The sequence below is a fragment of the Trichinella spiralis genome, assembly GCF_000181795.1.
Source record: "Trichinella spiralis strain ISS 195 chromosome Unknown Scfld4, whole genome shotgun sequence".
NCBI lineage: Eukaryota > Metazoa > Nematoda > Enoplea > Trichinellida > Trichinellidae > Trichinella > Trichinella spiralis.
This window is the reverse complement of record NW_003526943.1, coordinates 11,055,187-11,079,555: the sequence shown is the minus strand read 5'-3', so window position 1 is coordinate 11,079,555 and position 24,369 is coordinate 11,055,187. Positions and strand designations below refer to the sequence as shown.

At 30.8% G+C, this 24,369-nt stretch overlaps 8 protein-coding genes across 8 annotated transcripts; 5 read left to right on the top strand and 3 right to left on the bottom strand.

Annotated features, from left to right (window-relative positions):
• Positions 1–67: 67 nt before the first annotated feature.
• On the bottom strand, positions 68–2,510 carry Tsp_06414 (conserved hypothetical protein). The gene is made up of 13 exons (XM_003378474.1): positions 2,491–2,510; positions 2,261–2,451; positions 2,027–2,186; positions 1,884–1,971; positions 1,609–1,813; positions 1,325–1,515; positions 1,206–1,266; positions 1,115–1,174; positions 968–1,055; positions 828–892; positions 443–732; positions 247–385; positions 68–192 (listed from the first exon to the last, which is right to left on the bottom strand). Exons 1-13 carry the CDS (start codon positions 2,508–2,510, stop codon positions 68–70), a joined length of 1,683 nt encoding a protein of 560 aa, XP_003378522.1.
• A 22-nt stretch (positions 2,511–2,532) lies between these two features.
• Tsp_06415 (hypothetical protein) lies at positions 2,533–4,228 on the bottom strand. The gene is made up of 4 exons (XM_003378473.1): positions 4,210–4,228; positions 3,443–3,641; positions 2,741–2,923; positions 2,533–2,659 (listed from the first exon to the last, which is right to left on the bottom strand). The coding sequence occupies exons 1-4, from the start codon at positions 4,226–4,228 to the stop codon at positions 2,533–2,535; spliced, it is 528 nt and encodes a 175-aa protein (XP_003378521.1).
• Positions 4,229–5,212: 984 nt separating this feature from the next.
• Positions 5,213–8,034, top strand: Tsp_06416 (putative RUN domain protein). Its single transcript, XM_003378472.1, has 15 exons — positions 5,213–5,250; positions 5,309–5,379; positions 5,685–5,868; positions 5,910–5,980; positions 6,047–6,254; positions 6,334–6,416; positions 6,677–6,737; positions 6,794–6,913; positions 7,004–7,098; positions 7,157–7,197; positions 7,254–7,370; positions 7,424–7,467; positions 7,539–7,623; positions 7,693–7,833; positions 7,888–8,034. The coding sequence occupies exons 1-15, from the start codon at positions 5,213–5,215 to the stop codon at positions 8,032–8,034; spliced, it is 1,506 nt and encodes a 501-aa protein (XP_003378520.1).
• A 369-nt stretch (positions 8,035–8,403) lies between these two features.
• Positions 8,404–11,807, top strand: Tsp_06417 (hypothetical protein). Its single transcript, XM_003378471.1, has 5 exons — positions 8,404–8,418; positions 8,587–8,708; positions 8,817–8,832; positions 9,464–9,563; positions 11,752–11,807. Exons 1-5 carry the CDS (start codon positions 8,404–8,406, stop codon positions 11,805–11,807), a joined length of 309 nt encoding a protein of 102 aa, XP_003378519.1.
• A 783-nt stretch (positions 11,808–12,590) lies between these two features.
• Tsp_06418 (7 transmembrane receptor) lies at positions 12,591–15,520 on the top strand. The gene is made up of 2 exons (XM_003378470.1): positions 12,591–13,051; positions 14,827–15,520. The coding sequence occupies exons 1-2, from the start codon at positions 12,591–12,593 to the stop codon at positions 15,518–15,520; spliced, it is 1,155 nt and encodes a 384-aa protein (XP_003378518.1).
• Positions 15,521–15,971: 451 nt separating this feature from the next.
• Positions 15,972–17,745, bottom strand: Tsp_06419 (rhomboid-related protein 3). The gene is made up of 5 exons (XM_003378469.1): positions 17,548–17,745; positions 17,343–17,485; positions 16,949–17,061; positions 16,314–16,414; positions 15,972–16,262 (listed from the first exon to the last, which is right to left on the bottom strand). Exons 1-5 carry the CDS (start codon positions 17,743–17,745, stop codon positions 15,972–15,974), a joined length of 846 nt encoding a protein of 281 aa, XP_003378517.1.
• A 1,210-nt stretch (positions 17,746–18,955) lies between these two features.
• Tsp_06420 (putative cold-shock DNA-binding domain protein) lies at positions 18,956–22,523 on the top strand. Its single transcript, XM_003378468.1, has 10 exons — positions 18,956–19,039; positions 20,154–20,247; positions 20,303–20,595; positions 20,663–20,805; positions 20,864–21,059; positions 21,127–21,309; positions 21,372–21,659; positions 21,799–22,050; positions 22,113–22,279; positions 22,346–22,523. Exons 1-10 carry the CDS (start codon positions 18,956–18,958, stop codon positions 22,521–22,523), a joined length of 1,878 nt encoding a protein of 625 aa, XP_003378516.1.
• A 1,094-nt stretch (positions 22,524–23,617) lies between these two features.
• Positions 23,618–24,197, top strand: Tsp_06421 (ATP synthase E chain family protein). Its single transcript, XM_003378467.1, has 4 exons — positions 23,618–23,689; positions 23,742–23,796; positions 23,939–24,040; positions 24,097–24,197. The coding sequence occupies exons 1-4, from the start codon at positions 23,618–23,620 to the stop codon at positions 24,195–24,197; spliced, it is 330 nt and encodes a 109-aa protein (XP_003378515.1).
• The last annotated feature ends 172 nt before the right edge of the window (positions 24,198–24,369 follow it).

Below are 24,369 nucleotides of genomic sequence, written 5' to 3'. Positions count from 1 at the left end.
GTAACAAGTAAGAGCAAGCGTGAGAAACAACAACAACAATCATCATCATTATGGGATATTATTTTTTTTACCCATTTTTGGCGCATTCGTGGCAAGAATGAATTGTGGAACATATTTTACACTCGTCCGTATCGCCGGTGTTCGACATTTGCACGACATCATCTTTCATGAATTTCTTTTGCAATGTCGTTTCTAAATTGGATGAAAAGAATAAAGTCCATTTATTAATTTTAATATTAAATTTACCAAAACTTTTCACTTCGGCGCAAGTGTAAACTTGGTGCTCATTTAAACGCCAAATGCAGTGATTAGTAGTTGAACAAGCTAAACAATTGTAAATTTCGGAACAATTCACCGTCACTGGACAATGTTCCGGCTTGGAAATCTTAATGGGAAAAAAACAATGCACGAAAAAGCATTTTATGCAAATTTCAATCTGAACCTCGCTTCCCAGTGGACAGTCGTCTGCACAACGATCGCCACACCATCGACACGGATGCACGTCGGTACTGGTGCATTTTGCACAGTCGGTGATCATTGAACAGCTGAACGGTGGACCAATGCCCGTGTAGCTGCACACTTTTTCAATGGTCGACGAACCGCCACGCTTTTCCACTTTGATCTGCTGCAACGCTTCTTCTGAAGTCATGCAACGCGACTTGTACCAAAAGCACTTGACACCCTGCTGGCTATTCAAGCATTCGTCTTTGGCTCTGTTGTACGAACAACTACCTGGAAAGAGAAAAGCAACAACAATAAAATTTAAATATTAAAATAAATGAATCAATCAATCAATCAATCAATCTGCTTTTCAAACATCACTTTACCCGGAGTGAATTGCAATACATCCGTCATCAGTGTACCAGTAAATCCTCCAAACAAATACATCGATCTAATTAATTAGTTAAAAGAAAACAGTTGACATTTCAATAAAATTAAATTCAATTAAATTATTAAAATTACACACTCTTTGTACATCAATGCCCGGTGACCGTATCGTGATAATGTTGCTGACAAGTAAGTAGGCATTTTCATTTTGCTCCAAGTTCCACATTCTAAAATTGAAATAACTCTGACTTGATCAATTTTTTTCAATATATATTATTATATTTACCAATGTCATATTTCAATGCTGAATCGATGACGAAAGTTTTGCATTTGGGACTTGAAGTATCTTTGGAGTAAGAACTCAAAATAACAATAACCCCGCTCATGAGTACCGCACTGTGCAGGACGGATGGTAATCCTGAGCTGCGGAGCAATTTCCTGAAAAAAGGGATTTCCACCTTTGCCACAAATGCACTCACCTCGTTTCAAAAAAAACCACATACCATCTACGTCGAGCAATATCATAATGGTAGAGTTCGTCGATGATTTCACCGGCTGAACTTGAAACAGCTCGATAACCGCCATAGAGGAAGATCACTTTTTCATTACTGTCCAACACAGAGGTGTGACCAAACGTTGCCGACGGAATTGCCCCGCTGGTCTGCACCACTGACCATGTTCCGTTAGCTGGAAAATTTAGAAGTTGAAAAAAAAACAGAAAAAAATTAATCACTTTAAACTATTTACCAAAATTATATTGCTGTATGAGATTGATAAAACCTAAATATGGATTCAGCCCAAAAAAAACGAGCATCACGTTTCCAACAACGTGAGCCGTATGACCCGTTATTTGCAACGGCTGCTGACTGCCGTAGAAATTTTGCACCAGCACTACTGACCATGTCATCGTGGTCAAATCGAGCTTCCAGAGCTCGTTTGTAATATTGATACTGCTCACCAGACCGCCGAACATGTACAAATTATTCTAAATTTTACATACAAAAATTCAACCATATATATTCTTTATTCATTGAAAAAGAAAAATCCAATAAAACCTCGAATTCAACAACTGTATGCCCGTAGCGATTTTTAGGCGCAGCCGTGGTTGTCGGTATTGACCAATTATTTTTTTCAAAATTATATCTTAAAAAAACACTTATGCATTTATTTCACAATTTCAATAAATTAATTAATTCACTTCAAAACAATCAAACGCTCCACATTTGAAAATGTATAACCACCGATCAACCATACGTTTTCATTCACCAAAGTAACCGCATGTGAAGCTACGCCATAGGGCATTTTTTCATTTACAACTTTCCACACCGACTCGCCACTTGTTATATTGCAATAAGGACCTGAAATCATCATTATTATAATTATTTTATAATTAGCTCAAGCATTCAATTCAATTATTAAAAATAACAATTACCTTGATAATTTTTCTTGCATTCGCACACTTCTTCCTCTCCAACAATCTGACACTTGCCGAACGTTGGGGAACATGTCCGACTGCACAGCGGTTCCTTACAAGAAGGACCTTTGTAATCTTTGCATTTACAACTGCCAGTTGTGACATTGCAAATACCATTGCCATTACATTCATCCAAACACGAATCAAATCTGTGACAAACAGATTAAAAAAAATATAATCCCACATACCGCACGCACGCCAGATTCATCCAAATATGCCACGTGAAAATTTTACCGATAAGAAATGTTCAGTCCAGAAATGCTGCAAGCAGTTTCGCAATGCAAATAAATAAACGCTTGCCCGGATTCTGCGACAAATTCTTTTTTCTGCAAAGCTGCATTCTGTGCAAAACTCGTCCTACAAAACCACGTAATCAACAAGAAATGTGGAAAAAGAAAAGAATTTTATTCAAATTTCACTTTTCAAAAAAAAACATACCTCAGGGAACCTAGACGTTTCGAATAAATCCCATCACCGTCAAAAATGTGCAAAAATTCAGCATGACATTCGTTGGCGAAATTTTCCACCCTGATATGCACTCGGCTGTGATTGAAAGCCAATCCATCCAGAAGCCACCCAAAGCGAAGCTTCTGAGAGTAGTTGTATTGAGCATTTGGCAATCTGGATTCAAATTTAAATATATTTCACGTGAAAACAACAACAACAATATTAATTCATTTCTACTACACAACTATTGTGCCGATGGAAATCCTTCACCTTATTACTATTTCAATTTACATGTTCGGCATTGCGTATATTCTTTTATGACTTATTTCAAATTTGCACAATGCGTGAAACTTTACTGGTTCATTCATAAAATGTTGAACAAAAGAGCAATAGTATTGAACATGTTGAAGAACTATTTCCCCTACAACTGCTTGTGCACTCGACGTTCAAGGTTATTCAAAACTGCACAAAAATTCTTTTAATAAAAACCAGATTCCTGCGTCTCTGGAAAATACATTTCACATGTACACGATATTGTATAGTGTAAAAATTTCCTTTTCTCTTCACTTCCGATGTCTTCAACTCATGCACAATATATGCAAAATAAAATATGCAAAGATGAAAAACAAAAAACATTTCCGTAATATCATTTAAATAAAGCCAAAAAGCACAAATAAATAAAAATTTAATTACCTGTTACGCGAAACACAGCTTTCACAAAATATTTCTCCAGTATCTGGATTGCAAGAGCAAGCAGCTTTTGAACAATCCGCTTTGAAACACAAAGGGGTACAAGTGCTTGTAGTTACACCAAAACAGTCAAGTTTTGACCAATATATCAGAAGACCAATCTGAACAACGACTAACTGCACCCATTGCATTCTACGGCAGGCTAAAAAAAACAATCCCTTGAAGCTAATAAACAGCGTATCAAAATATAACAGCAACATGCTTATAGATAACTTTGACAATGGAAAAATTAATTTTATATGGAAATTTTTGCTTTTTATTAAATCAGCACTTTAAATTATTGTGGCAGAAAAAGAGAAAATATCATTCGAAAACATTTTTTCAAATAAAATACAATTCTTTCGGCACGTAAAGAATATTCTTCAAAACTGGGTTAAAACAATACGGTTTGTGAGAAGTAAAGCAGTGCACGTGATGTCCTAGCCTTTTAAAATTAATTAAATGCATAATTTATGGGAGCCTCAATTCTCAAAACTGTAGCCTCGCTAGAAATACTTCATCATCTTGAAAACTGTGAACAAAAATTTACTTTTAATTAGTGATTAATCTTCTGCTCCAGTTTCGCTTAATAAAACTTCACAACGAAGAAATTCTCATCGATTAAATTAATTCGATTCTCCAACGGTAAATGAGATATTCGAATAATTACGACATAAACTGGTTTACAAAAGGAAATAACATGATGAAGATAATCAAGAATGACTATTTACTGTAACCAGAATTTAGCATACTTATAATGTACATGTAGCATATGACTATTTATTTTTCTTATTATTGGAAAATTTGGTTAGTTTATTTTTTGGTGTCCATTTTCTGGTGGTCGGAAATTACATTTGAGCAGCTTATTATGTCGAATAGTTCTGGGACGAGTTCTATATCTCTCATATGTCATGCTCATATTCGAGGCATCTTGCTTTTGAAACTGCTAGAAACTGGAAAGCAGGTAATTATTTGAAAATACTTTGCATTGTTATTTTTACTGAATATCTATTAATTGAAAGTTTGAATATTTTTTATCTGACACTGATTGCTTGGTACTAATATGTAGGAAGTTTGAGAATTTTCAAAAACTGTGTTTTTAGAATTTGAAAAGTTAATATCATGAATTGATAATATTTTAAGATTATTCAGGTATATGTATTGGTTTCTTTTAATTTGTCAAATTGTTCATATTTATATTTAAATATTGAATTTATAATTTATATTGAATTGCTTATAACAGTTGAATTTGTGCCAATTGTGTTGCAGTTACAGTTTGATTGATGTTCTTTGCTCTGTTTGAAAGTTTTTGTAAAACTGTATCAAATATTAATTTATTTTACAGACTTATAATGCTCAAAAGGTTTTTTGTAACTGATGTTTTTAAAAGTTTGATAACGTTTAAAATTTGAAATTATCGTCCGCTTGAAGTGTAAGTTTGAATACCCGGAAGTTGTATCTTTGAATTTCAGTCGTTTATGAATTTTATTTTTGCATTAGAGCTGTATGTTTTGCGCGCTTTTTTTAGTGTGAAATTGCTTTTGGGAAAACGGATTCGAACGTTGCAACTGATAAAAACAGTATTGTCAGTTATTTTCTTTCTGCAGTCGAGTCTGTTTTATTTCATGGTTTGAGACGAAGATTCAGCGACGTACCTGTAGTAAAGTAAAGTGTTGAGAGATTTTTTGTTTTTGCTTGTTGAAAAGTTGCTTAATTGAACTGAATTGAATTGTAATGTGTTTCGATAATGGAACTCCATTGCAAACTCTGCAGTTTTTTCAAAACAGTCTATTATTACTTGAAAATTACAAATGTATTTTTAATTTTAAGAGAAATGACCGATTGGGTGAGCAAATTTAATCTGGATTTGGGCAGTTACGGAAATGCGGCATGCGATAATGGTGAGTGTTGTATTAAATAGGTAATGCTGTATGATGTAGGTAACATTTTTTGATTAGAAAGTGAATGTGTTTAGTAATTGTTTTTAAAATGTCTGTAATTGGGTTCGATTTATGTATTTTTAACACGATTTCTTTTAAGATATTTCCAAATTAGTTCCACGCAGATCTTTGTTGATGTAAGTTAACTTGATAATCTAATATCCAATACTATTACTGTAGTCTCTTTTAAAATTGTTTAGTGTGTATTTTTTGTATTCAGAATTCAAATTGGAAATACAGTTGATGTTGAATTGAGTTAATTTTAGAATTGTGGAATGCTATGAAACAAATTTTGGACAAAAGTGACATTGATCGACTGGAAAAGCTTCAGTGTGTTTCAACAGGGGTTGGCCGCTTAAAAGCGTGGCTCAGGTGTTCGTTGAACGAAGCAACTTTTGAGAAATATTTGAATTTGTTTTTATCGAACAGTGCTTTGATTGAGTATATGCGGTTTATTTTCTGACCCGATTTTTGATTGTGCTTGTTTTCAGAAAGTGTTATGAAGAGTGGGCATTTTTGCGTGATGCTGAGAAAGTTTTAAGTTTACGCCAACTTATTAGAGGTACAGATGTTGTTTTTAAAATTGTGTTCAGATTTTTGTGGAATAAAAGTAATATTTTTATCTTAGGAATAAAATGTGTCAGGTTTTCTTTGGATTTCGACGAAGAATCGTTGAATCGTAATGTTGTAAGCGAATTTGATGATCTTTCATTGGTGTCGTTGGATTGCGTTAGGAAAACTCCGCTTCCTTTTATGGTAATTGGCGAAGGCAGCAGTGAAAGTCAAAAATTCAAACGCAAGCCCCAAGTGAATCTTGTATCGTTTGAATCAGAGCGGTGATTTTTTTATGCAGTGTTTTATTTGGAAAAAAAAGGACTTATATATATCAACGTAGAAATTTGTTTTTTGTTACAGTGATCGCGATGCTGCATCTTCAGCCATGAAGTTGGAAGAGTTGCATTTATTGGAGAACACGGATTCAGATTTAAATAAGCGAGGTAGTGTATTTTTCCTTTTAATCATTTATGATGAAAATTTCAGCTTTCATATGTTTCTTCACTATGTTTCATTTTTTTGTTTTGGTGAATTTTACATTTTCCATTTGCAAAAAATTTGTATTTTTTGCAAATGAAAGAATGATTTAAATGCAATAATTGGTGGATGAAACAGTATATTAAAAAAAATAAACTTGCAATTAGCAATTGATTAAAAATGAACAGTCATTTTAGATTTAAATCACGCTGAATGTGTTTTACAGAATTGCCGGATGGTCAGAATGAAAGTATTTCATCTAAAAGTTCTACATTTTGGTCCGAAAGGTAAATTACTTTTTTATTGAAATTTAATTTAATTTTAATTTTAATTTATTTTTCAGGTGTAATGTTATGTCTTTGAATAGTTTGTTGAATGAAGTGGCATCTCTTAAACTTGAGAATGAAGATTTGCGGTCAGAAATATCCCACTTTAAATTGGAAACCAATTTAGAGTTGGAAAGGTTGTTTGTGTGAGTACTGTTGTTAAATTGAATTTAATTATTTGTAAAATATATCATTTGTGTGTTGAGAACTTATTTTGTTTTGTTCAGAATGCTGTCTGAGAAAGAACAACAATTTAATAAAGATAAAAGAATGAGTAGGAGGAATTCATCCCCTGAACCGCATATGGCTTCATGTAGTGAAGGTAACTTTGTTTGTAAGTTGAACTGATTATTTGGCATATTTGAATATTGTTAATTTAGATTCTAGAGAAAATGCTGTATTGACAGATAAATTTCAAGAGGTAGATAATTTCTTGAATTACTTTTTTTGTTTTTGTCCAAGTTTGCACATTTTTAGCTGGCCATGATGTACAGCGAAGTGATGGAGATGAACACAATGCTTGTGAAGCAAATAACACGCCAAAATCATACCATTCTTGATTTGCACAATAAAATTTATTGCAATTCTGATAAGGTAAAGCAAATAAGTGCGTTTTTTATAATTTAATGGTTAAACTTTGTATTAAGGTATGCGACCGAGAAAAATCTGTCACCGGTAATTCGGTAACTAGGTATATATATATTTTTTCTGTACTTTTTTATTCAGTCATTTAAACATCAAATATAAGAAAAATTATTTTAGTAATAATTCCAACACGACAGTTGTGGTTTGGATTCCAGCCGTATTTTTGACGGGTAAAGCATTTGATATACATCACATGTATCAGGTATATTATTTGATGTGTTGTATGTGGTGACTTTATTATAAGATTATGTTTCAATTGTTGTTTTTTAAGATCTTTATAAAAATAAACGATGTTGAGTTTACGATGTACAGAAGGTATAGGCAGTTTTATGAATTGCGTGTTCAAATGGCTCGGTTAGATCCAAACGTGTTGCGTATTCCTTTTCCTGGAAAAAAGAATTTCGGTCACAAGGTGAATGCTTCAGTTATTGCTAATTTCATTTTATAATAGAATTTTGTGATTTAGAATGAAAATTTTGTCGAACTGCGACGTAGACGTTTGGAAGTTTTCCTCCGTGAATTAATTAATTACATGTTTAATTGTTTTCCCGAATTTACTAGCCTTCCCGCGAACAAAGATTCTCTGGCGCAGATTTCATCATTTTTTCAATAAAAGAAATAGAAAAGATGAAAGTTTTTTATTCACGGGAGGGAGAAATTGTTATTATACTTAACAATTAATAAACTGCACATTTTTATATTTTTTCCTATTTTGTTTTTGAATGGATTTAAAATGCAAAAATTGATCGTAAAATTCTTTGTCTCTGCTGTTTGCTATACCTCAGATCAGAAACTGAACAACAAAAGTAGATCGAATTGTATTGAAGAAAATGGAACGAATTAATCAGTAAAGCGTTAATTATTGTAATATATTGATCTTTTCAACATTTGCATGCTTCTCTGGTTTCCAGAGTAACTGAAGTAGTAAATGAAATTATAATGCAGCATTTACATATATATATATATATATATATATATATATATGCATATGTATAATGTATATATGCGCATATATTTTTTCCGAAGAAGCACACATGAGATGAGAAACTGTAGGTCATTTATGAAATATAATTCAAACGTCTGAAAAAATTTTTTAATTTAAAAATCATGATTTGAAAACTTTAAAGTTATTGCTATAATATTTAATTAGATTATATCATATTAGCAGCGTTACCAATTGCTGAATTGCTTATTAATAGCAAAGTCAGCAGGTGAAATTGGTGCTCTTCACTTTACACTATTCTATCTATATGCTATTGAAAAGAAAATAACAAGCTTTCTGAAGAAGTAATTTTCATTTCTGATATATTAAATTTACATTATTTTTTTTCGTTTTGTTTGGTGATTTAATTTTCAATTGATAAAATTGTTTATAATCATATATTTAATTTTAAGGTTTCCTATTGATACTGTGTTTTGCCAATTTCATAACTTTTTTATTGAAATCAATGTTGAAACCTTATTGCAATAAATGTACATTTTTTATTCAACAGAAATTGATATTTTATAAACGTTGTACAATATAATTTATTTATAGATATTTATACTATGAAATGCTATGTATAGAAAAAAATAATTACAGATACTGAATTTTTTATGAAGACTGAAGACTCAGTCAGATCCAAATTAAAAATTGTTAATTTAAAGTTTCTTTTTTTGTAATTATGAAATTCATAATATGCCACTGATTCGAAATAAAAATCTGTAGATACCGTGCTATGTTGCATTTCAAAAAGTGCTATTGTAATTTTTTATCATCTCTTCCACTAAGTTGATAATAGCTTGTTTTACACCACTCATATGCAAACAAATTTTATCGAGTAAAATTTATTCAATGTACAATTATTGCTAGCAGTTTCATCTCTCATTTGCAACTTTGGTAAAAGAATGTTTTTCTCTTCTTTGAATAAATAAAAATTCTTCTACACTTAAGGGGCATTATTTATTTGTTAAATATTATAATTTATTTTTCTGAAGATTTGCTTAGTAAAGAAATTTTTTTAAATTCATTTTTTAAATGCAAATTAGAAAAAAAATTTAAGTTATACTGCAATTTGCATATAATGCGTAGCATTAATTATTATTCTGCTTGCAGTTTTATTGTATTCTTGGCCATCATCACTTGTGATACTGCTTTTATTGGTGATTATTTTTTTGAGATGAGAAGTGATCATTTATAATTATCCTTTTTTTATATTTCATTAAATTTGACTGAAGTATTTTTGAAAAAATTAGACTAATTTTGAATTAACTGTTTAAAAGATTAAATTTTTACACTATCAAAAATAAAATTTATAAATAAAAATCGTGTGCTGATCAATTTTTTACTAGTATCAAAATTAATGAAGTTATTAGGTACTGGTTTGTCTTTTCGAATGAATCACTTGAAATTTTTTGTGAAAATAACTTTTTCAATTTTATTTGTAACATTACTTTACATATTTTAAGTTTTCCTTTATTAAAAATAACCTTTGTTAAATATTACATAACTCAAAGGTTTTACATGTATATTCTGAATTTATATATAAATGCGTATGCATATGCATTTATTTGTTTATATATTCATATGCTGATGCAGCTGTTTAAGAAATTATGCAGTTGTGGTCATGTGTCATTTTAATAACTTTAATGTAGTATTTGCCGCTTGTTGATATCATTCGCATAAAGCAGTCTGACTTTTCCTACTAATCACTTATTTAATTATATTCTTAAGAGTATACAAATGAATAATTACTCCAAACAATAAGTAAGCAATTACTCCATCTTGCTGATCACATTTCACAGTTGACAAGCATTTCAAGTCAGTGTTCAAGAGTGTTTAAAATTCCAAATGGCAATTGTTTGCAATATTTTCATCAAGCAAAAAATGGTAATAGTTTAAATAAAAATACACATTGCATGTGTTATATTTTCTTTTGTTCTTTAATGTTTGTGCTTATTTCCAATGAATGCTTGTTTCAAATAAATAAACTGCTTTAGCAACGTAAAGTATAAGCATTTTATGACGAATAAATAAATATTGTTTTCCATATTCTGTTGCAGTTGTGAAGAAATATTTATAATTTACATATTTTTGCTTTTATTTATTTGAAAAAACAAATAAATGCTACAAATACTGATAAAATTATTTCTGATATATAAAAAAAACAATGCGAAGTAAACTTCCTACATTCATTATTTAGGCTTTGGATGATGCTGTACATTGATGTGATTTCAAATGATGCAACGATTTAAACATTTATTTAACAGAATTTTAAAAAAATTTTATTTTTTAAAAATTTTGAAAAAAATTAAATAATAAGAAACATTTGAGCATTTTTATTGATTCAAATGATCATTTTCTTATATAAATATCATTATTATGTGAATGATAAATTAAAAATGCGTTGCTTTTTGTGATATGCATGAAAGGTAATTTTGAAAGATACTTAAAAACAGTTTTTTCACTTTTTTAATGTTAAAATTTAAGTTAATTTATTTTTCTCTTGCCAAATTTCATTATATCATAATCATGATAAATTTCATAATAACAAAAAACATATTCATAAAAATACACATAAATGCGACAATAATATGACTAGTAAATAAATACTTCAAAGAAACAGAGTGAGTAGAAATTATGAAAAACATATTTTCAAGGTAACTTTTCAAATAATAGAATGAAATGTGCAGTTTTCATTGAAAGTAAAACAAAGTAATTCTGGAACAGTTATTGACTCGATGTACAAAGTTTAGGTTATTATAAAATGAACTGTAATCAAAAATAAACATTTAAATTAAATAAATTAAAAATACTATCTGAAATAGTTGAAAAAGTTTCAATTTAGCGTTTAGATCATTGCAATGACATGATGCTTTTGTCTAGTTTTTCAAAAATTACAAAAGTTATTCAAGTTTAAGCTGGTAAACATTTTTAAACAAGAAAAAAATTCTGATCATTAAAATGTTAAAATATATTATTTATTGATATATAGTTTTGTTATTTTATTTGTCACTAATAATGGACATGAAACTGAAGATTATTTCAATTTAGTCATTAAAAATGAATAAAATTTTCAAATGACTTTGTTTCTATTGAATAACTGAAGTATTTCTTCATGTAGAGATTGTAGAATTTTAACATTATATGAGGGAAATTTTAAAATCATGCATATGAACTCTCCTTCTCTTTCTTGTTTGTTTTTAAAAATCCAGTTAAAAGTTCTGATTATTTCTCCTAAAAAGCCTAATGAAACTGTGCTTAGCATAATAAACAAGAGCTTTTTATAATGAAAATTGTAAATTTAATTTTAAAGTAAATGCGTTTTTTTAAAATAAGCTTAATTTTAAGATATCGACAGATGCAATGTTAATCTAATTGTTTCACGCCGTGCTTCATTACGGTGAATATTATTAATTTGAATTTAAAATAATCCAGTTGTGAATGTGGAACAGCATAGTCCTCTTTTTGAGAGGTAAGTTCTACTGCTTATTTTTTTTAATTTGCATTTATTTTCACATTTCATAAAGATTGGCATGCTTGTATGCGTGTACAGAGTTTGCATTCTGTGTTTAGAACAAAAGCAAAATTGCCATTAGGTTATTTTTCTCTCATCTGCTTATTATAATAATGTAAGCGATTGCGTTACTTTTATTATTATTATTATTATTGTGCTTTTTTCAAACATCCCATGTTAGTTTTGAAGAATGTGAAGTTGTGTGAAAGCATTCGAATAATTGAATGAAAAGCTTAATATTCTGTTAAAATCGGTTTTGAGAATTTATTCAAAAGTGAAAGCACAGAGCTTATCAATTGACCATCAAAATAGGAATGATGCGAATTGATTTTACGCCGCCTAGCATCTGTCAACGGCGTAAAAACTAAATTGACGCTTCGGACGGAAGAATGTAGCCAGTAGCGATGTTAAACATGAATATAATTAGCTGAAATCGAGGATTGATTCTGAAGCCGGTGACATTGCACAGCAGCGCGTTTACTGCAGCATTATTACATTGAATGTATACAAAAATTTTGCTTACAGTAACAATTATTCTGCTTATTCATCTTGTTCTCTAGATTGGTTCCGAACGTGGAGGAAGAGGAAAAAGTTTGAAAAGCCAGCTATAATTTTCCGCTCTTTTTACTGGTAAAAATATTTAATTTTTTGACACTAACGGTCGGTCGGTTGGATGTCGTCCGGCGGCGCTGTTGTTGAATCAAGCTTCAATGGCAGTGAGTATGACAAGGAAATTATCCGCATTGCGATCAAAGAGCTTGCCAAGTGTTATGTGGAAAATTTGACTTTAATCTGCGGAGATGAGCCCCAAACTGGCGAAGATCCGGGGTCGCTTCAGCTGTGCGAAAAGACCAAACGATCCATATTTACATATATTGTGCCGTTCGTTTTGTTCAGCGGCTTCATTGGCAACGTGTTCAGCATTCTGGTCTACAGAAGCAGTTACCTTCGACGTGCAGCAATGCTAACATTGCTCGTCGCCAAATCATACGCCAATTTGGCGTTGGTGCTCTTTTTGGCCATTGAAACCTTTCACACTCTGGTGCCAGACCAATCGAGAATGAAACGGTTCTCTTGGAGAATTCGTCCCTATACACTTTTCCTTTTGAATACCAATGCTTGCTTGGCCGTCTGGTAAGTCCATCAAATCATGAATCATAAATATTATCTAATAATGCTACATTGATTGTGGATTGATCTGATCAAAGATGCTCTTTGAATGAAAGCAAATGCAAAAAAAGATGAATAAATTTTCAAAAGTAGTCCATTTGCATGTAATACTATTAGGTTTGTTTTATCTAATGAGAAGAAGTTTTGTTGTCACATTACAATAAATTGTATTTTATGATATTTAAAACATCTTTCAGTTCGCTCATTTTTACAACTTTTGTTGTTGCAGTTCAAATTTATTATTATTATTATTACATTCTAAAAATTAGCTTTTATGTCAAGCAAATTTAATTTGAATTTATTAGTAAAGTTTCAGATAAGATTCTAAAGAGAAACAGCACAGATATGAAATTCAAGAAAAATACTTATCATATAAGATATTTATACATCTGTATTTCATATTAAGATATGCTTTGCTACTTTACATTGTTTTTTGCATTATTGATATTCTGTTAATATACAATTTAAAAGTAAGATGATCTTAGTAACAACATTCAAGTGTCATGATATTTTTTATGGGTCATTTATTTTTATGAATCACTGCTTTTCTTGAGAAATGAATTATTAAGCAAGCTTTCTTTTTTCTCATTTTAGCATATCATTTTACTGATTATATAATTTGAAACTATTCGCAATAATTATTATTCATGCATTATTTAATGTGCAGTGAAATGTGATTTATTATTATATCAAAGTTTTTATAAAATGCTCTTATAAATTTTACTAAATAGCTTTTAGGTCTTCAGTTCAACAGTATGATCTATTAAGCTCTATAATAAATCTGTTGTACTAAGTAAAAATAAATTTTAGAAAACTTTAAACTGTATTACATTTATTATAATTCAAATATAGTTTAAGTGACAAGTTTCATTTAAAATGAAGAAAAAATTTAAGTACATTTATAAAAGAGTTTTGTAAAAATTTTTATGCTTAATTTATTTGTTCATATGATCTGTTGTGGAGCATTTTAAGAAGATCAAAAAAGATAATCATCAATCTTAGTTTTGTAAATTTTGATAAATAAAATTTTGCAATTTTTTTAATTGCAACGCAGCATTTTCAGTGTTTTATTTCGCAGTAATTTTTTGTTACAGGTTAATATATTTGAAGGTCTTTTGTTTCTGTTTATTGATTCGCTGAATAGTATTTCATGGGCGCTAATTTATGCGAAGCATGATTAACATATGATATTGCTTTGGAAAAATAAAAGAAAAATCTTAATGAAAACTTCTCGTTGTGAATTTCTAATTTAATGACATAAAAAAATTCCAAGCATAAAATTCAATTACTCCAACACATTCGAAATGTCACCGTTCCTTTTATGAATCAATGCCTTGAAGCAAAGCAGATCATTACTTTGAAAAGATGATGCATTTCCTTTATTATGTTTTGTTTGTTTTGCTTTATAATTTTTAATTATCTAATAAAAGTTTAATCAAAGATATCTGAAATCATCATCTTTTGAATCTTTGCGTTTATTTTTTACGGCAATTTTAATAAAAGCCGTTTATAAGAAGCAGTTGATGAACACATTAAATTGTGATTTTAATCAAATAATGCTAGTTTTTTTGCTGCAAAGCTTCACTTTAATTAATTTATAACAGTAATAGTAAAGTTCTTTTTTAACCTGCAAGCAAAAATATTTAAATGATTTTTTTCCTATCATACCGATTATAAAATATGAATATGCATACTGTTGCTTATATATATAATATGCGTATATGTTTAAATATATTTAGGTGTACCGTGGCAATTACTGCTGATACGTATTTGTGCATTGCTAAGCCTATGAAATTTCACATTTTAAGCAAAGTGCAACGCGATAAAAAGATAATTGCAGTTTGTTCGATTTTGTCTTGTCTACTTCACGTTGGCTTGCCAGTAATGCTGGAAGTGGAAGAAACCGTTGGACCTCTCTGTGATCATCTGGGACATTGTGAGCACAATTTCAAATTAGTCCTAAGAAGTGGCCTTGGCTATGAAGTTTATGAGCGTGTTTATTTTTGGCTCCATTCGGCAACGGTTATTGTCCTTCCAATTACGGGTATGATTATCCTTTCGGCAAAAATAGCCTACAATTTGCATAAATGTTCAATGCGCTCGAGATTCAGTCAGCAAAGGCAGTGTATGCTGCGCATCACCATTGCAACGGCGTTCTCTTATTGGGTATTGGAATCTCCCAGCCTGTGCGTTTTCATCGCCGCTGCGTTGAGAGGCTCACAGTTGGAACAAAACATTTCCCTATGTCTTACGCATGTTTTCACTAATTTTCTTTGCGTTTTAAACGTAGTTGCGCCTTTTTTTGTCAACATGGTTTTTAATCGTACATTTCGCAAGCTGCTCATGGAGCAGCTGCTTCTCAGGAGTGGTCAAAGAAGTATACATTCAAAGAGCTATGAATACAATGGTTTGAGTACTGTTCAGTCATTATAATCACGATTTAAAATTTTATGCTCTTTCAGTCATGCAAAAATTGCTCGCATTTTTATTATCATATATGAATTAAAATAATAATAAAATGAAAATATAAAGTTGTTTTTCAAATGCTTAATAAAATGAAAATGTCAGAAATTTTCTGTTTATTTTTGGTAAATACCCTGAATGCTTAAAACAATTTTCAAATACAAGTTAACATATTTTTTAATCTATGAATAGATCGTATACTTTGTAGTAAAATACTATTTTACGGTAAAAATAAGTTTAAATAAATAAAGTTCAAAGTTTTTGTGATAAGAAGAGCAAAAATTATCACGTAAGAGCGCAAATTTTATTTAAATTCATAGTCATTTGTTTGCGTGAATAAAAATATTTCGAAAAAATAAAATGCCCAACTATTATATTTCAGATTATTTATTACCAATTTTTAGAAACATAAACAATAAATTTAATAGAAGAATATGTTCCATATTATTGCTGTAAGCATGCTGGCAACACACAATGACAGTGAAACCCACCAGATAAATTGATCATCAAAGTGTTGACCAAAATTTTTTAAAACTATCAAGCCAACAACAAATCCTGCCACTGAACCCGCTAAATGAGCCACATATGAAGAAGGAAAATCCACAAAGTTGCTTGCGTGAAAACGGTTCCAAATGGAAAAGCCAATATCTGTTAATGCAACCAAAATAATACTAAAAATGCGCAGGGTCCTGCATTCAAGGCATGAAAAGTTCTAAAAACAATAGTTAGTAATATAATTTATCTGAATAAATTGTTTCTTTACCAAGAATAAGTTTGAAATATGAGCTGCCATCAAAGCGTAAACACCACCAGAAGCACCAACTAAGCAAACTTCAGAATCGTAAATACTCATAGCCAGAGAACCTGAAATTGTATTTTATCACTCCAACAAAAATAAAAAATGCAACGAATTTGAATTTCAATTTTCCGTGTATACTTATGCATAGCTTGTGCAAAATTACATTCTAAAATTTGTCTAATAGCTGCTTTGTTATGTGAACATCGTACGTTATGTGAAATAATTTAATCAATATTGTTCTTCTAATTCTTTAAATTTGAGCACTGATATTGTGCATTTTGTAATTAGTATATCAAATATCTAACTTTGCAACAAAGAAATGCATTATTTAAATTATTTTAAAGCAATGCTGTTTTTATATGAAATATTTCATATATAGAAAGTTCAAATTAAATTAGCCGTATTTTTATAGATAAATATATTATGCAATGAATATTTGAATCAAATTGTTCGTTTATTATACACTTCCCTATAACATGAAAAGAATAGTATTTTTAGAATTCTTTAAAAGTATCTTTATAAATTTCATAAATGAATATGATTTTCAGAAAAAAGTCATATTGAGCAAAGAGGAATTGTGAAACAGGAAATAAACTCACCAGCTAGAACACCAGCCATGTAAACAATTGCAACAGCTTTCCTTCCATGGACAATTTCCAAGGGAAGACCAACAAGCAGCTGAACAATGCAATTGAATAAAAGATGAACCCATCTGAAAATAAACCACACATAAGAAACTATAAAGTCGTTAATTTGTTTTTTAAACATGATATTCTTTGAAACGTTAAAAATTTCCATGGCAATTTGCATTTTCATAAAAGGCAAATCCACTTAAAATTAATAAATTACATAATTTTTCTCTCACAATTCACTATTAAAAGCTGAACAACATTTACATTCAAAATATTACTTATGAATTAAGCATCCAATTTTGTGCATGCAAATAGAAGATTTTATTATTATTTTTACATTGATAAAGTTTGTCCAACTTACCGAGCATGAACAAGAATGTAAAATATGAACCGCCAAATTTGTGTCCTTTTATCCGGTCTGTACGTAAAGGCGGTCTGTGTTAAAATTTTCTTATCAAAATTTAAAGTTCCATACGGAAATGCATAATAGGCAAACGTCAAAAACTAAAACATTATTTGTTTTGTTTTGAATTATTAATAAATTGATAATTTCATATACTGCTCACTTCGAGTACAGTTATGAATGGTATAAACACTGGCGGTGACATGCGGATAAGACAACGGCAGCACAATTGTGTAGAATCGTCAAGTAAATTTCTGCCAAGTCCGTTTACCATTGTTCTACAGTTGTTCTTTATCAAATTCCGACAATTCAAATTGAATTTTTCTTTTTCCTGACTTTCTGGATAATTTTTACAATTCATAATTTTCGTAAACATCTGAAAAATGACAATAACTTTTTTATCAGCTAATTATAAAAGAAATATCTCATAAAATGTGTAATTGGGAATGAAAGCATTTGAACTTTTGGAAATTTAAACCTGAAAAAATGTGATCATTGCCTTGTTTAGAAGGTGAATAAATGTTTGTTTTGTTGGAAAAAGTTCGCTTTCCTTCTATTGTTCATGTTAAAAACGAAAATTCAAAATAGGGTCATTGCTGTGCAAAAATTATTTGCTAAAACAACAAGCAAATATATATATATACCTTTTCATTTTTAGTAAAGTTGTCTAAGAACAGAATAAAGTTTTAGCCATATTTCACTTAACCCAATTGCAACTTTAGGATATGATTATTAGTGATGATGTAAACATAAAATTTTTACATAATAAAACAAATTTTTCAGTAAAATAAAATTAACTGAAGGTTTAGCTAACTTTTTATTGTTGAAAAGCAACCACTAAGTGTCAAGTTTTGTTCAACATTATGATATGTAATTATTACTCACAACTGCTGCAAATCTGTACGCATGTAACAAAACTTATAAAATTATTTCAATTAGCAGTTCTCAATTTTCATTCACGAAAATATGAAATTGAAAAATTTATAAATTTCAACAATAAACATCAAATGATTTCAAAATGGAAAAGTGAATTTACCTGGAAACTTTTGCTTTCCCATGATTTCAACATCCCGGCAGGCTCGACATCAACGTCGCACATAGTATAAGGAAGCTTCATTTAAATCAAACAGTCTTTTGCCAACGTTCAATTGAGAAGAAGCAAAAAGAAACAGATAAATTAAATGTGCTTTAAAGAAAGCAATTTCCAAAGAAGCAGGAAGTGAGCAGTCGTAAAAATGCATCAATACAAAATGCTTTTATGTTATATATACATATATATATAGTTCTCTCTATTTCAAATCACCTCCCCTTGCATGCAGCGACTGAAAATACACAGTAAACTGAAATAAATGGGAAATATGCAAAATACAGCTGCTGCACATTATGCATCTTGCGTGCTAGCTGAGAAAATGGGAAAAAATTAAAATACAGAGAAAAAGCTAATTTTTTGAGGTCGACTGAAGAAAAAAATAATGTCTGACACAGTTGAGCTTGCAGTTGCCGTAGCAATCAATGATGGACTGGCAGGAGGGAGCAAGCTTTGACCTCGGAGGTGCTGAATACAAAGCAACATGCAGACAGGTGATATGCGAACATGTCCACTTCCGCTGACCTTTGAAAAAGGCTTGGCAACACAAAAACCTCGACTCGACAAGGTTGGTTTGCTCCGGTGACAATTTCACATCTGTGCCATATTATTGCTATCATTAATATATGATTATCCATGGTGTATAGGTTTAAGTGAGAATTGTTCGTATGAGACGATTGATTTCGTCATGGGCAATAAACCAGAGTTGAACAATAGCATCACAACTTGCCGAATGTGAACAATTGAACAAAAAGCATTGCATTCTTCAAATTTCAACTTTCTGTTTATTTATTCTTTTGATAAAGAACACTTTATTCATCATTTTCAGCATATCATATAACTTTCATTTACAATAATCTTCAAAAAATCGATTATAGCAACTTCAAAATATGAAAATGAACCTTTTTGTCATTTGAAATTTCAACTGAGAATGCGAATCATTTTTTTGGTCAAAGTAAAATTATATAACAATTTCTTTCACATTTTCGCTTCACAATTGCTCATGCATGTAGTCAGCATTGCTTCTGCAAACTATTTCGCAAAATTTGAATGAAGTAGCTACAAATATTTGTTTCCATTGATTGAAATGAATTTCATGGAAATGCAATTCAATTCCTACACGGAAATATGAACGTTTCAAATTATTATTTTACAACTAGCAGAAAAACTCATTTTCATTGATATTTTTCATTTTTAATAAAAGTAATTTTACAAATATCAAATTGGACGAGTTTTATCTTTGCATATTTTACTTTCTTGAAAATTTCTTCTAGATTTTTTATTTTGTTCGAAATAAAAATTTTAAACGTAATAAATTCAATTATTTTGTAGAAAATTATTTGTTCTTTATTATTTTGACGCATACGATATGCAAAAATTATGAATAATTGAAATTCTTTTGACATTGTTTTAAATTTTAAATTGATAGCGTAATAATTAAGTATACAGTATAGATAATTCTTGCATTACGGAGCATAGTCTGACCTAATTTGTGTTGCATATCGATGAGAGATAGGGCTTTTTCATTCAGGGCTTTTCTGTTGTGAGTGAATTGGTTTTGGTTGAATTCTGCAGCATGGACGACGAACCCATTCGCTTGGGCATTGTTGATAAAATATTTGTCAGTTTGTTCAATATTTTCCAGGATAAATTAAAAATTTCTTTTAAATTAATTTTTCTAGTCCTCATATGGATTTATTCTTGACCGGAATCAGGATCGTTATTTTTTCCATTTTGGTTCTGTGCTGAGCAATCCAGAAATTATACGTCCTGGAGGTGAGTTTTGATATTGCTCAATTTCAGCAGCTATTGAAAAAGAATTTATCTGAAGATGCTGTCGAGTTTGTCATTGGGAAAGATCGAAAAACGGATCGCATTCATGCCCAACAAGTACGACGTTTACGTGATCCGTCGGTTGCTAGATCGAAATCCGTACGCCAGTTGAGAAGTTTGGCTACAAGTTGGGATAGTCGTATAATGCAAAATCCATTGTTCAAAATGTCTTCTTCTGGTCAGTCATCTTCAGAAGAAAGTACCTCTGCAGAAATTCAGACTCGATCTCCGTTGGCTGTTGAAGAGCAATTCAAGCGCAGAGGTTTCATTATCAATTTACCTACTCAAGAAGTAAACGTGCTCATCTAATATTCCAAAAACAAATTATTATTATAAATTAAAATTTATACAATTTTAGGAAACCGGGCGTCTACTGGTGTCTGTTGGAAACAACTGGCAAAACATTGTCCCGTTTACTTGGGACAGTTTAAAATATCCCGCTGAAATGTCTTTATGTCAGCCGTCTGTAGAAGTTGAATTTCAAATGATCGTAGAGAATGAGTGAAGAAGCAAAAGATTCTGCTTAACATTTCATTTATTTATTTATTTATTTATTTAGCCAAATACTTGTGGCACGAAATGTAGTACCACTTGTTCCCCACGTGTTAGCGGTTGTTGTTTTTGTGACCACCGTATCGGTGACATTTCGGTGCATGAAAAGTTCCAGAGAATTTACCATAAGCCGTGAAGAATCCTGCTTGCCAGAAGAAGCTGAAATGGGTTCCATTGTAAAAATGGTCATCCTAGAATTGCCTGTATTTGTTGAAATTGCTTGCTTTAACAATTTTTAATCAACTTTTTTTTAAACGGATTTCAACTCAGAATTCAGCTCCGGTTATTACTCGTTGCACGATTGCGTGCGATTTTAACAAGCTGGTCGATTTCGGTATCTGCTCAGGACGGGTGTTGTCCTTGCCAGACAGTTCGAGTGAAAATTCTTTGGGAACAATAATCAGCGATTCTGCCGAAGGGCCTTCGTTGTTCAGCTTTCGTTTGAAAGATTTGGTAAATGCTGTGCTTGTTTGTTCTACAAATTTGCATAATTGTCGTTGATTCCAAATTTTCAGTTGTTTGCTCATTCGTTGTTTCAAGATGATCGTGTTGTATTTTATCAAATGCTTGATCCACAGGAAGTGTCACTGAGCTTGTACGCAACCGGTATTCAATGTATCTATGACGAGCGTTTTGATGCTGAATTACCTCGCGTATGCAAATATGTTTTTGATCTTTGTTACGATTATGCATTGTGCAGTGGATCTCCGAATGATCCTCCGGTGGTGTTCAGCAGAGCTGAATTCATTGGTGATTATGACATGTTAAAAAACGGTGACTGTGTTGCCCTTTCCGTTAAAGAGGTATGCTTATGATTTCATGAACCAAGAGATTAATATCATATTTCGAGTTAAATTTAGCTATATCAATATAATTTGCAATTTGTTTGAAAAACTTGAAGCTTTTTCCAAGTTTTGGTATTTGTTGTTTTTGCATTTTTAGGAAGAAGTATTGCAAGGCTTACGTGTCCGCCTCTGGCCGGATGTTGATTCGGAGAGTCTTTTGTATAACGAAGTCTGGATTCGTGGTGTTTTGGTCAAATGCCCAAGCACGTGGTGCAATAGAAATTGTGTTGTGGAAAATCGAGAATGCGGCAGAATTCAGTTCGAAAAAGGAGGCACAATACACATTGCTCAGTGCCACCATTCAGATTTGAAAAAAAATGTGCACAGAATTTTCAAAGGTGGCGATCAAGTAAAAATGAATTGCTGCAGAAAAATTTATCACAAATTATGCTTATTGAAAATATTGTTTAGGTTGTTTTTTTGTTGTTTAAAGATTGGACGCATGCTTGTTACAGAGCGGCGAATGTGATATTGGAAGAGTTGAACTATTCGCCTCAGTCTAGCAGCGGGTCTTCGTCGAATGAAACTTATTGGAATTCGTTGTCATCAATGACAAATGAATTTTCTTCTTACAAGGCGTAAGAATATATTGGAAATTTTAAATTCTTACTGTAAAAGGAAAAAAAAAGATTTTTCAAATTTAGTATCATGCCAAACACTAGAAAAGAAAACTTTTGGGGACTTGCACTTCACGCATCACGAATGATTGATGCCAAAGAAATGTCATCAAGGCAAGAATATCGTGATGTCGGTTTTCTTCAGACTCTTGCAAATGCAAGATCGGCTTGGAATGCAGCTTCTACGAAAGAGCAAAAATCCTGACGTCAAAAACAAAATTGACTGCGCCTGGATTTTAATTGCATAAAGCTGATGTGGACATTTGTTATTAATTTTGTTTTAAATGTTCTTATGACAGTGAAAATTGTCTGTCTCCAACTTTTTACCATTTCCACTCAGTTCGCTGAGTGTTCTGCAAGCAGTTCCTCAGTTGTTCAGCAAAATTAGCATTGCTGATGACATTTCGGTTTTGTTTTATTCGTTCACAACAGTCGCTCTTTTTATGACCAAAAGGCAGTCATTTTCTAGTTGCTTTATTTGTTGACAAAAATGCAGTCGATGTTCCATATTTGTTGAAAACACTTTGTTGTTTTACCAACAGAATAGAACTTCCTGTTACAATTAGAAAAATTAATAATAACCTGGTTATCTAGGCGGTGATTGTTTTGAAATACATTTAGAAACATTGAAAATTATATTTAACTTTCAATATTTTAAATAAAACAAAATTTCTATCAGTAAAATATTCAATTTATTCTGAGTTTTATCTGTGCAGTGCAAAGAACTTTGAATGCACAAAATTTTCAAATTTTAGAAATACCACCTAAAAGACTATTTATTTCAATAAATAATTTAACAATACTTTTTTGCTAAAAATTGAAAAGTTATATTCTGAAAAATCAAGTACGTAATTGAAAAGCTTCATTTGATGCAAATTTACAGTTCAAATATTTGAACCTGTAAATCAATATATACAGAACTTTCGTGATAAATAGCACTTGTTGATATAGTGTGTCTATGAGAGATGTTTATTTGTACTATCTTTTACTTGAAAAACGTACAACTTATCAAGAATATGTCCAATTTTTTAATTTGTAAATTTAAAATTGTTTTTTTACACAAATGTTTGGACACTGTTGTTCATCATCACTATTTTTTCTGCGTAACGGCATCGAAAGAGGATATATTATTAGATCTTCGATTTTTCTTCTTTTTATTATATTTATCCATGTTTTACTTTCTGTATTTTTAAATAGTTTTCAATGTGCTTCATCTGTCACAATAAATTATACTTTAGCTGTAATAATTTGGAAAAGGTTTCCATTTTCATTTATTGCCTTATTTCAGGGCATCCGGAGATGCCTATTGTTGCTGAGCATCCAAATCGTGTTATACTAAAGCCCCCACTGAAAGTCTCACCGACTATCAGAGTAAATTAGTAAAAAAGCATAATTTACCGCTGTTGATGTGAATCACTTTTAGGCTGCTCGTTATGTAATGCTTGGACTTGGTATACTTTATGGAGTGACACGGCAGAGTGAGTAGAATTTAATTCTTTTTCATTGTCACATAAAAAGTTGAACGTTCTCAGTGATTCTGTTTATAAATTTTGAAATTTGTACAGATTTATCAGTTTTTTTTTATTTTCTGAACAAAATGATTTTAAACTATTTTTTAAGAATATTTAACGATCAAACATGAGCACTTTGTTCGTAAAATTGGCGAAGAACATTTGAGAAGAAAAATAGCCGAAGCACAAGAACTTCAAATAAGCGGGAAAAGTATATACATATATGTGGTTTTTAAAGTGAATTTTTGTTTAACTGTATTATTGTAGAGAGCTTGTGTGAAGTTGGTAAAGAGTTAGGTCTCGGCTACTCGGTTGATTGGGCAGGATACAAATACGAACCAATTGATATGAAAAAGATCTTGAAATAGAACGTGTTTCTTCGACTTTGTCAAAACAATTTATATTTAATAGGAATATTCAGCCTTACAAGATGATTAAACAAATCTTATGGTGCAACTAATGATATCTATTATTGTGCATTGTGAAAATTGATCTTGAATTCTTTTACAATACAGTAAATTTCCTAAAATGTATTTTATT